Source organism: Globicephala melas, chromosome 9, assembly GCF_963455315.2.
Source record: "Globicephala melas chromosome 9, mGloMel1.2, whole genome shotgun sequence".
Taxonomy (NCBI): Eukaryota; Metazoa; Chordata; class Mammalia; order Artiodactyla; family Delphinidae; genus Globicephala; species Globicephala melas.
This window is the reverse complement of record NC_083322.1, coordinates 56,904,128-56,916,730: the sequence shown is the minus strand read 5'-3', so window position 1 is coordinate 56,916,730 and position 12,603 is coordinate 56,904,128. Positions and strand designations below refer to the sequence as shown.

Here is a 12,603-nt window from a genome sequence, read left to right as displayed (position 1 = left end):
CACCAAGCTGATCTCCCTGTGCTATGCGGCTGCTTCCCACTAGCTATCTACCTTACGTTTGGTAGTGTATATATGTCCATGCCTCTTTCTCGCTTAGTCACGGTTTACACTTCCCCCTCCCCATAGCCTCAAGTCCATTCTCTAGTAAGTCTGTGTCTTTATTCCTGTTTTGCCCCTAGGTTTTTCATGACTTTTTTTTTCTTAAATTCCATATATATGTGTTAGCATACGGCATTTGTCTCTCTCTTTCTGACTTCACTCTGTATGACAGACTCTAGGTCTATCCACCTCATTACAAATAGCTCAATTTCGTTTCTCTTTATGGCTGAGTAATATTCCATTGTATATATGTGCCACATCTTCTTTATACTTTCATCCGATGATGGACACTTAGGTTGTTTCCATCTCTGGGCTATTGTAAATAGAGCTGCAATGAACATTTTGGTACATGACTCTTTTTGAATTATGGTTTTCTCAGGGTATATGCCCAGTACTGGGATTGCTGGGTCATATGGTAGTTCTATTTGTAGCTTTTTAAGGAAACTCTATACTGTTCTCCACAGTGGCTGTATCAATTTACATTCCCACCAACAGTGCAAGAGGGTTCCCTTTTCTCCACACCCTCTCCAGCATTTATTGTTTCTAGATTTTTTGATGATGGCCATTCTGACTGGTGTGAGATGATATCTCATTGTAGTTTTGATTTGCATTTCTCTAATGATTAGTGATGTTGAGCATTCTTTCATGTGTTTGTTGGCACTCTATATCTTCTTTGGAGAAATGTCTATTTAGGTCTTCTGCCCATTTTTGGATTGGGTTGTTTGCTTTTTTGTTATTAAGCTGCATGAGCTGCTTATAAATTTTGGAGATTAATCCTTTGTCAGTTGCTTCATTTGCAAATAGTTTCTCCCATTCTGAGGGTTGTCTTATGGTCTTCTTTATGGTTTCCTTTGCTGCGCAAAAGCTTTGAAGTTTCATTAGGTCCCATTTGTTTATTTTTGTTTTTATTTCCATTTCTCTAGGAGGTGGGTCAAAAAGGACCTTGCTGTGATTCATGTCATAGAGTGTCCTGCCTATGTTTTCCTCTAAGAGTTTGATAGTTTCTGGTCTTACCTTTAGGTCTTTAATCCATTTTGAGCTTATTTTTGTGTATGGTGTTAGGGAGTGATCTAATCTCATACTTTTACATGTAGCTGTCCAGTTTTCCCAGCACCACTTATTGAAGAGGCTGTCCTTTCTCCACTGTACATTCCTGCCTCCTTTGTCAAAGATAAGGTGACCATAGGTGCGTGGGTTTATCTCTGGGCTTTCTATCCTGTTCCATTGATCTATATTTCTGTTTTGGTGCCAGTACCATACTGTCTTGATTACTGTAGCTTTGTAGTATAGCCTGATGTCAGGAAGCCTGATTCCTCCAGCTCCATTTTTCGTTCTCAAGATTGCTTTGGCTATTCGGGGTGTTTTGTGTTTCCATACAAATTGCGAAATTTTTTGTTCTAGTTCTGTGAAAAATGCCAGTGGTAGTTTGATAGGGATTGCATTGAATCTGTAGATTGCTTTGGGTAGTAGAGTCATTTTCACAGTGTTGATTCTTCCAATCCAAGAACATGGTATATCTCTCCATCTATTTGTATCATCTTTAATTTCTTTCATCAGTGTCTTATAATTTTCTGCATACAGATCTTTTGTCTCCTTAGGTAGGTTTATTCCTAGATATTTTATTCTTTTTGTTGCAATGGTAAATGGGAGTGTTTTCTTGATTTCACTTTCAGATTTTTCATCCTTAGTGTATAGGAATGCCAGAGATTTCTGTGCATTAATTTTGTATCCTGCAACTTTACCAATTCGTTGATTATCTCTGGTAGTTTTCTGGTAGCATCTTTAGGATTCTCTATGTATAGTATCATGTCATCTGCAAACAGTGACAGCTTTACTTCTTCTTTTCCGATTTGGATTCCTTTTATTTCCTTTTCTTCTCTGATTGCTGTGGCTAAAACTTCCAAAACTATGTTGAATAAGAGTGGTGAGAGTGGGCAACCTTGTCTTGTTCCTGATCTTAGTGGAAATGCTTTCACCATTGAGGACGATGTTGGCTGTGGGTTTGTTATATATGGCCTTTATTATGTTGAGGAAAGTTCCCTCTATGCCTACTTTCTGCAGGGTTTTTATCATAAATGGGTGTTGAATTTTGTCAAAAGCTTTCTCTGCATCTATTGAGATGATCATATGGTTTTCTCCTTCAATTTGTTAATATGGTGTATCACGTTGATTTATTTGCGTATATTGAAGAATCCTTGCATACCTGGAATAAACCCCACTTGATCATGGTGTATGATCCGTTTAATGTGCTGTTGGATTCTGTTTGCTAGTATTTTGTTGAGGATCTTTGCATCTATATTCATCAGTGATATTGGCCTGTAGTTTTCTTTCTTTGTGACATCCTTGTCTGGTTTTGGTATCAGGGTGATAGTGGCCTCGTAGAATGAGTTGGGGAGTGTTCCTCCCTCTGCTATATTTTGGAAGAGTCTGAGAAGGATAGGTGATAGCTCTTCTCTAAATGTTTGATAGAATTCGCCTGTGAAGCCATCTGGTCCTGGGCTTTTGCTTGTTGGAAGATTTTTCATCACAGTTTCAATTTCAGTGCTTGTCATTGGTCTGTTCATATTTTCTATTTCTTCCTGATTCAGTCTTGGCAGGTTGTGCCTTTCTAAGAATTTGTCCATTTCTTCCAGGTTGTCCATTTTATTGGCATAGAGTTGCTTGTAGTAATCTCTCATGATCTTTTGTATTTCTGCAGTGTCAGTTGTTACTTCTTCTTTTTCATTTCTAATTCTATTGATTTGAGTCTTCTCCCTTTTTTTCTTGATGCGTCTGGCTAATGGTTTATCAATTTTATTTATCCTTTCAAAGAACCACCTTTTAGTTTGATTGATCTTTGCTATCTTTTCCTTCATTTCCTTTTCATTTATTTCTGATCTGATTTTTATGATTTCTTTCCTTCTGCTAACTTTGGGGTTTTTTTGTTCTTCTTTCTCTAATTGCTTTAGGTGCAAGGTTAGTTTGTTTATTCGAGATGTTTCCTGTTTCTTAAGGTAGGATTGTATTGCTATAAACTTCCCTCTTAGAACTGCTTTTGCTGCATCCCATAGATATTGAGTCAACGTGTCTCCATTGTCATTTGTTTCTAGGTATTTTTTTATTTCCTCTTTGATTTCTTCAGTGATCACTTCGTTATTAAGTTGTGTATTGTTTAGCCTCCACGTGTTTGTATTTTTTACAGATCTTTTCCTGTAATTGATATCGAGTCTCATGGCTTTGTGGTCGGAAAAGATACTTGATACAATTTACCAAGGCTTGATTTGTGACCCAAGATATGATCTATCCTGGAGAATGTTCCATGAGCACTAGAGAAAAATGTGTATTCTGTTGTTTTTGGATGGAATGTCCTATAAATATCAATTAAGTCCATCTCGTTTAATGTATCATTTAAAGCTTGTGTTTCCTTATTTATTTTCATTTTGGATGATCTGTCCATTGGTGAAAGTGGGGTGTTAAAGTCCCCTACTATGAATGTGTTACTGTCAATTTCCCCTTTTATGGCTGTTAGTATTTGCCTTATGTATTGAGGTGCTGCTATGTTGGGTGCATAAATATTTACAATTGTTATATCTTCTTCTTGGATCGATCCCTTGATCATTATGTAGTGTCCTTTTTTGTCTCTTCTAATAGTCTTTGTTTTAAAGTCTATTTTGTCTGATATGAGAATTGCTACTCCAGCTTTCTTTTGGTTTCCATTTGCATGGAATATCTTTTTCCATCCCCTTACTTTCAGTCTGTATGTGTCTCTGGGTCTGAAGTGGGTCTCTTGTAGACAGCAAATATATGGGTCTTGTTTTTGTATCCATTCAGCCAATCTGTGTCTTTTGGTGGGAGCATTTAGTCCATTTACATTTACGGTAATATCGATATGTGTGTTCCCATTCCCATTTTCTTAATTGTTTTGGATTCCTTATTGTAGGTCTTTTCCTTCTTTTGTTTCTTGCCTAGAGAAGTTCCTTTAGCAGTTGTTGTAGAGCTGGTTTGGTGGTGCTGAACTGTCTCAGCTTTTGCTTGTCTGTAAAGGTTTTAATTTCTCCATCAAATCTGAATGAGATCCTTGCTGGGTAGAGTAATCTTGGTTGCAGGTTTTTCTCCTTCAACACTTTCAGTATGTCCTGCCACTCCCTTCTGGCTTGCAGGGTTTCTGCTGAAAGATCAGCTGTTAACCTTATGGGGATTCCCTTGTGTGTTATTTGTCGTTTTTCCCTTGCTGCTTTTAATATGTTTTCTTTGTATTTAATTTTTGACAGTTTGATTAATATGTGTCTTGGCGTATTTCTCCTTGGATTTATCCTGTATGGGACTCTGTGTGCTTCCTGGACTTGATTAACTATTTCCTTTCCCATATTAGGGAAGTTTTCAACTATAATCTCTTCAAGTATTTTCTCAGTCCCTTTCTTTTTCTCTTCTTCTTCTGGAACCCCTATAATTCGAATGTTGGTGCGTTTAATGTTGTCCCAGAGGTCTCTGAGACTGTCCTCAGTTCTTTTCATTCTTTTTTCTTTATTCTGGTCTGCAGTAGTTATTTCCACTATTTTATCTTCCAGGTCACTTATCCGTTCTTCTGCCTCAGTTATTCTGCTATTGATCCCATCTATTTTTCATTTCATTTATTGTGATGTTCATCATTGTTTGTTTCATCTTTAGTTCTTCTAGGTCCTTGTTAATGGATTCTTGCATTTTGTCTATTTTATTTCCAAGATTTTGGATCATCTTTACTATCATTATTCTGAATTCTTTTTCAGGTAGACTGCCTATTTCCTCTTTGTTTGTTAGGTCTGGTGGGTTTTTATCTTGCTCCTTCATCTGCTGTGTGTTTTTCTGTCTTTTCATTTTGCTTATCTTACTGTGTTTGGGGTCTCCTTTTTGCAGGCTGAAGGTTCATAATTCTTGTTGTTTTTTGTGTCTGTCCCCAGTGGCTAAGGTTGGTTCAGTGGGTTGTGTAGGCTTCCTGGTGGAGGGGACTAGTGCCTGTGTTCTGGTGGATGAGGCTGGATCTTGTTTTTCTGGTGGGCAGGTCCACGTCTGGTGGTGTGTTTTGGGGTGTCTGTAGACTTATGATTTTGGTCAGCCTCTCTGCTCATGGGTGGGGCTGTGTTCCCGTCTTGCTAGTTGTTTGGCATAGGATGTCCGGCATTGGGTGTCCAGCACTGTAGCTTGCTGGTTGTTGAGTGAAGCTGGGTGCTGGCGTTGAGATGGAGATCTCTGGGAGATTTTCGCTGTTTGATATTATGTGCAGCTGGGAGGCCTCTTGTGGACCAGTGTCCTGAAGTTGGCTCTCCCACCTCAGAGGCACAGCACTGACTCCTGGCTGCAGCACGAAGAGCCTTTCATCCACAGGGCTTCTTAATTTGGGATGATTCGTTGTCTATTCATGTATTCCACAGATGCAGGGTACATCAAGTTGATTGTGGAGCTTTAATCCGCTGCTTCTGAGGCTGCTGGGAGAGATTTCCCTTTCTCTTCTTTGTTCTCACAGTTCCCAGGGGCTCAGCTTTGGATTTGGCCCCGCCTGTGCGTGTAGGTCACCGGAGGGCGTCTGTTCTTTGCTCAGACAGGACGGGGTTAAAGGAGCCGCTGATTCGGAGGCTCTGGCTCACTCAGGCCGGGGGGTAGGGAGGGTCACGGAGTATGGGGCGGGCCTGTGGCGGCAGAGGCCAGCGTGACGTTGCTAGCCTGAGGCGCACCGTGCGTTCTCCTGGGGGAGTTGTCCCTGGATCCCGGGACCCTGGCAGTGGCGGGCTGCACAGGCTCCCCGGAAGGGGGTGTGGATAGTGACCTGTGTTTGCACACAGGCTTCTTGGTGGCGGCAGCAGCGGCCTTAGCATCTCATGTCTGTCTCTGTTTTCCGCACTTTTAGCCGCGGCTCGCGCCCGTCTCTGGAGCTCTCTTAAGCAGCGTTCTTAATCCCCTCTCCTCGTGCACCAGGAAACAAAGAGCAAAGAAAAAGTCTCTTGCCTCTTCGGCAGGTCCAGACTTTTCCCCGGACTCCCTCCCGGCTAGCCGCGGTGCACTAACCCCCTGCATGCTGTGTTCACGCCGCCAACCTCAGTCCTCTCCCGGCGCTCGGACAGAAGCCGGAGCCTCAGCTCCCAGCCCCGCCCGCCCCAGTGGGCGAGCAGACAAGCCTCTCGGCTGGTGAGTGCCGGTCGGCCCGATCCTCTGTGCTGGAATCTCTCCGCTTTGCCCTCCGCACCCCTGTTGCTGTGCTCTCCTCCGCGGCTCCCAAGCTCCCCCACCCGAAGTCTCCGCCCGCGAAGGGGCTTCCTAGTGTGTGGACACTTTTCCTCCTTCACAGCTCTCTCCTGCTGGTGCAGGACCCGTCCCTATCCTTTTGTCTCTGTTTAGTTTTTTCTTTTGCCCTAACCAGGTACGTGGGGGGTTCCTTGCCCCCACGGTCTGAGGGCGGTCTGAGGTCTTCTGCCAGCGTTCAGTAGGTGCTCCGTAGGAGTTGTTCCACGCGTAGATGTATTTCTGGTGTATCTGTGGGGAGGAAGGTGATCTCCGCGTCTTACTCTTCCGCCATCTTCCCGGAAGTCCCCCATGACTCTTTTTGAATTATGGTTTTCTCAGGGTATATGCCCAGTAGTGTGATTGCTGGTTCTTATGGTAGTTCAACTTATAGTTTTTTAAGGAACCGCCATACTGTTGTCCATAGTGGCTGTATTAATTTACATTCCCGTCAACAGTGCAAGAGGGTTCCGTTTCCTCCACACCCATGGTGGTTGTCTTTCCCCATCCGTATTTGTAGTCTGTACCACATTTTACCACCTCTACATGATACTCTCTTAACTTTTAATAGACTCTGCTGACCTTCTAAGTCAACTATGTAAATAAAAGGATCTTAAAAGTAAAGGTACATTTAACTGCTAACCATATTAAATTTTGGTTGAATTCTGTACTGGGAAGCAGCCCACCATTTGACCTTGGAGAGCAATGCCCCAACAAAAAGTGGGAAAAAACCTGTGTGATAGTAGATAAACTACTTACTTTATTAATATTTTTTAATCCACATAATTGGAATAAACCTAAATACTTTGGGGTTTTGAATTGCTCCCGAGCTGAAAGAATGTTTATTGGATAATGAAAGAGCTTTTTATTTATTGAGAAAATTATTTTGCATGGAGTAATCAAGCTGATTAAGTTATAAACAGAGTCCTGAATTGATTAAACATAGAAAATGTCATTAAAAATGTATTCTAATAACAGTATATTAAATTACTTAAATATGCATGTGTAGAATATTAGAATTCAACTAGTATATTCTGTTTTCCTTTTCTCCTCATAGGATTCACAGTTTGATTCTACAACTGGATTTCTAGGTAAAACCATGGGAAAACTGAAGATTTTATCCAGAGGGAGCCAAACAAAGCTGCTGTGCTATATGATGCTGTTTTCATTGTTTGTCTTTTTTGTCATTTATTGGATTATTAAACTGAGGTGATGCAAGTCACTGAGTTTGGAATTTGTTCCAACTTAACGGCTTGGAGTACCACTTCAGTAAAAAATCAGCATCAAAACATTCCTAAATTTCAAATAACACTATGGCATTTTCCATCGAACATTACTGAATTTTACTTGTTTTATAAATCACATTAGATAATACAGTGCTCTTTGAATACTGTTTCTTAATGATTCATTTTTTGCCCCTATTTTCAGGGGTATTGAGATGGTCCGAGGTCAGCCTGGCCCTAATAAGTTTTTTTCCTGTTTTTGCTGTCAGGTTAAATAGCAGTATAATATCCTGTTGTTACCATAAATGTAGGTTTATGTTCCACATAAAGAAACAGTGGAAAATAACAATGCCTGGAGAGCCTTGTGCTGAGCTTTTGAGGTGGTGAGAAAGTTTGTGATGGATGGTAAATGTATTTTCCTGAACTGTCATCACCCCTGATGACGTACTCTCCTTTTCTCCTTTATTTGGTTAAAATTGTAGGCTGATTTCTTTTTACCTACAGGTTTCCTAATAATTTTTGATGATATGACTCTTCTTCTGTTTCTGCCCAAGGACCTCATTCTTTAATAAAACTTGTTATTTTGGCATATTTCTAGTAAGGTTCAAAACAAATGTGTACCCGTATAGTTGTCATTTTCTATTAACTTTATATATATACCATTGACTTGGCTTATAATAGTTTTATGATTTTAGCTACTTAGGCCATTTGGTTATCACTTATGACAGAATAATGTGAAGCTAAAGTAATTGCTAAGCTCTGAATGGAAATAAAATGTTCAAGAAAAGTAATTGCCTCTGCTTTATTATGTGCTCAGAATAAATATTGGAAATACTCAGGCATTGACCTTGCAGTTAAGGGCACTGTTACTTTAATCCAGTGTATTTGTCTATAGAAAACAAAATACAAAAGTGGACTGTTGAATAGAAAGAGATATTAAAATGTGAAATACTCCGTATTGCTACTATTTTGGAATTTGCCCATTTATGGGCTCCAAAAATAAAATTTTTAATGAAATACATTAATTGACTTTGTTGCTTCTTTGTTCAAGTCTCTCTCTTTTTTTTTCCTCCATAGACTGAGAAGTGGTTCTGAAAACTCAGAACAAACTCAGGAAAGCTTAACATATTTGTATTATTTCAGAACTTGCTGCAAACAAATGCGATAAATCATGACTGGTTTCAAAATTCTCTTTAATTCTTTAAATTTTTATTTAAAAATCTATTTTTGATTTTCCTGAGTTTGCGATCCTTTTTTGCTCATCCCTACTTAACCTATCAAATTTAGGCCTATCTTTTCTTGCTCCGCTTGTTGTCATTTGGGCCTCCACCTGACAGGTTAAAACTCTAGAGCTGAGAGGGTTAAGTGACAGCATGTAAGAGACAGGCCTGAGGTGTGAGGTGAGGGACACTGGTTTGGGTTAGATGACCTGGGTTCAAATCTCCATTCCTTCACTTGCTCAGTGTTTGCGGGCCTGTTTCTTCATTTAATCATCTATTTCATAAGATTATTGTGAGAAGAAGATAATATATTGGAAAGACATGATAATGACTCAATAAATGTTAGTTCTCCATATCATGAACAGACATGTCAGAAAAGGGAGTAAATTTAAGGGCAAGACAGTAAGTTTGAGGTGAGGATATGACCTCCAAGTGGAAATTTGTATCAGACAATTAGAGATTGTTTTTCAAGAATTATTTAACTGTGTCCTCTGCCAACTATTTAACATCAGAGCTCAGAGAAAACTCAAAAATCATTGTCAATAATTAAAATTGCAGAAAAGGGAAGAAGAGAAGGCTAAAAAAAATGACCAGAAGATGGAAACAAGAGAATCAACAATGGAAATAGGTGAGATCAAAGCCTCAGGAAAAGCAATGATGGCAAGAGAAGGATGGATTTCAAGATTAAGGTTTGGCTATTATAAGAAAGTACTTTGTAAAGTATTAAAACACTATTTCAATGTTGGCTATTATCAAGGACGGGAGGATTTCAGGAAAGGGGGTTTGGGGTTATGTAAAAGTGATTCTCATCACTGCATTATCCAGCATTTCATATTTTACAATTCTTTTTTAAGAGCTGCCTAAAATAGGTCCCTAACCAGCATTTTATATCACCCCTCCCCATTACTGCCTTTGCTGAGAGTCCTGGCAGGCAGGGAACTCTGGAAAGGTTTGTCTCTGCCCTATCAGGGATCCTTCTGCCAGCACCTCTTTCTTCCTTCTGCTTAGGGACCCCTAGGAAAAAGTACTTCGAGAAATAAAATTTGGGGAAAACATCAAATATGGACAAGTTCTAATTCTTCATAATCCTTTACAAACTCATTGCTAAATCTGAAAAGGACTTTATTGCTATTGGTGTTGGGGAGGTTGATTGTAATAACTGAACAAAATATCCACATTATTTTGAATTTTTAGTCAAGCAGCGTAAGATTTGTAGGTGGTTGGGTGGTGGGTAGCACACTATAAATCCTATATTTTAAATGGGAAAGCAGCTTTAGAAAAATCTCAAGTGTCCAAAGTTTTTTCCGCAAAAATACCTGGTCACTTCATTTCACTAGGAGTTGGTCTTTGGAAGTGTGCTGACACATTTGCAAATAATAGAAAGTTTAACTTACCTGCTCCATCCCTTACAGATGCCAGGCATAGGTTTCCACAATGAGGAAAGGGAGAATTATACATAATAGTGATAGAATTTAAATCAGCATGTAAATTAATTCTTGACCAGAGAATCGTTGTCAAATCTAAAACAAATGGGCAACATTTGAAGCATCAGAATTCTGGAGCAGAAAACCCTAGCACCTGCACCCATAAAAAGCTTCTGTTTCTACCAAACTAGTTTTCCTAATTTTTCAGTGCTCTTAAATTTCTAATTGTATGTATTGAATTTGCTTCCTTGTAGAAAAAGTGGGAAAAGTGCTTGATAATTTGGGTTTATTCAGTTAGCAAATATGTTTATCAGGCCATATTGATGGATAAACTTTGACTCAATATTTACTGGAAAGTGGAATAGCATTGTAGCTAAGACTGAAAGCTGTGCAGTCACACTGCCTGAGCATAAATCCTGGCTCTACCATTCACATCATAACTTTGGGCTGATGACCTCTCCACCTCAGTTACTTTATTTGTAAAACAGGAATAAAAATTGTATATAGGTAGCAGTAATACACTCATAGGGTTATTATGATTTAAAAAATGATATTCCTTATAAAGAACTTCAAATGGGTTCCTGGCACTCAATGGTGGCTGTTGCTTTTGTGGGTCTGTGGATGGGCACTTGGGAATTTTAATCACACCAGCCAGACAGAATTTTGGCTGCTTTCTCCCGCTCTCAAAATCCTGCCAAGGATAAAAGCAGCTGTTGGTCTTTTCTGGGAAGAGTCATCATTTTCTGGAATTTAGTTCATTTATGTTTCTTTGTATCCTTGGCCATCTGATGGTATTTTTTTTTAAACCTGTGACTTTTGAGTGTATCTGGCTTGAATTATTGGAGTGAGAACAACAGATTTTTTAACTTTCTGGAAGCAGAATTTTGGAGGGAGAGAGCTTAGTTTTCTACTTGCTAAAAAGTTATAAACACTCCATTTCCTTTTTACTTTTTCTATCGTTAAATTTTTAACTTTCTTCTATTTTGAAATATTGATTAATGGTATGAGGTGAGGGGCACAAATGATTTTATTTTTAATTTACTAAGTGCCAACCAGTTATTCCCACAGTAAATATTAACACCTTTTTTTTCTCCTTATATGTTGTTACAGTACATGACAGGGTCATTTTCTTGTATATGTATTTTGTTCCATTCACTTTCTTTATCCTTGCACCAATACCACACTATTTTAATTATTGTAGTTTCATAGCATATTAATAGCCAGCACATATCTATTCAATTTATTCTTTCTGATGAACTTCAACATACTTTGATAATATTTTAATAAAGCATAGTGAATTTTGATAAGAATCACATTAATCTTTTATAACCTTCACTGAAAACAAAAAACGAAAACATTCCCCTACTGGAATGTTAGATTTTGACTCCAAGCAAATTTCACATTTTTTTCATTATATATTTATATTTAATGATATATACTGGTAAACCAGCTCTCTTGGGGGTGGGGGGATTGATTCATAGTAATTTTTAATTTCTGTGGTATAAATATTTCCACCATACTTGATTTCAAGCTACCAAATGTAACAGCACTGAACACAGAGTTATGAAAACAGACGGACAACTGGATCTAATAATGTGGTACAAGCAGGCTCTAGTACACCACTGGTTACATTGATGATAAACATTCTTTTTAAAAATGTAGAAGTTATTTGTTTCCTAAATGAGAATCTCACACTTATATTTTAATAGGAAAAAACTCAGGCAACATGAACTTAAATTGATAAATTAACCAGAATAATATTTTTTTCAATGTCATATGTCAACTTTTTTTCTCAATATTTACGGGTAAACTCATGCTACATTTATTGATCTCCCATTTTCTGGTAGTTCAAATACTGTGTACAAATTATATATTTTAAAAGGTAGCTGATTATTGTTGTTCTCTATGCTTTTCCCTCCAGTTAAATGTTCAAACAGAGTGCAGGAATTGTTCTGGATATTTTATAAAGCTTTCCTCTTTATAGACAAATGTTACCTTAGCTGAGGTGTTCAGGTCTCATCTGCTCGTCCTTTGAGAAGAGTTTTTCATGAGCCTTTAAAGGACTACCATATGCACTGAAGAGCTCTGCAAAGGGCCAAGTCCAGGTCTTAAAATAATCTTTCCTAATCTTCAAAATGAACAGAAAGATTGAAATACACATAAAATGTTTTTGACCAAAAAAATCATCCATATATTAGGTGTGAGACTTGAAAATTCACAAAAGCTTAATTAATCATCTGTAACTTTAATAGTAAAGGATAATGCAAAATATAACCACATTATCCATTGTAAATGTTAGTATTCTACAAAGTGTTTACAACGCTTAAAAAGAAAAATTAATGTTTAATGGTTTCTTTTTACTAATAGGTCAACTTTGCAACTTCAACAAGGATCAATTTTATATAC

The 12,603-nt window shown here is 38.3% G+C and overlaps 1 protein-coding gene across 1 annotated transcript in view; it reads left to right on the top strand.

Moving 5' to 3' along the window:
* The window catches only part of BET1 (Bet1 golgi vesicular membrane trafficking protein), a 34,824-nt gene extending 26,250 nt beyond the window's left edge, over window positions 1-8,574 (top strand). The window contains exon 4 of the mRNA XM_030857256.2: window positions 7,388-8,574. Within this exon, the coding sequence (XP_030713116.1) occupies window positions 7,388-7,543 (156 nt within the window). The 3' untranslated portion in view covers window positions 7,544-8,574. The remainder of the gene's footprint in view (window positions 1-7,387) is intronic.
* Window positions 8,575-12,603: the final 4,029 nt, after the last annotated feature.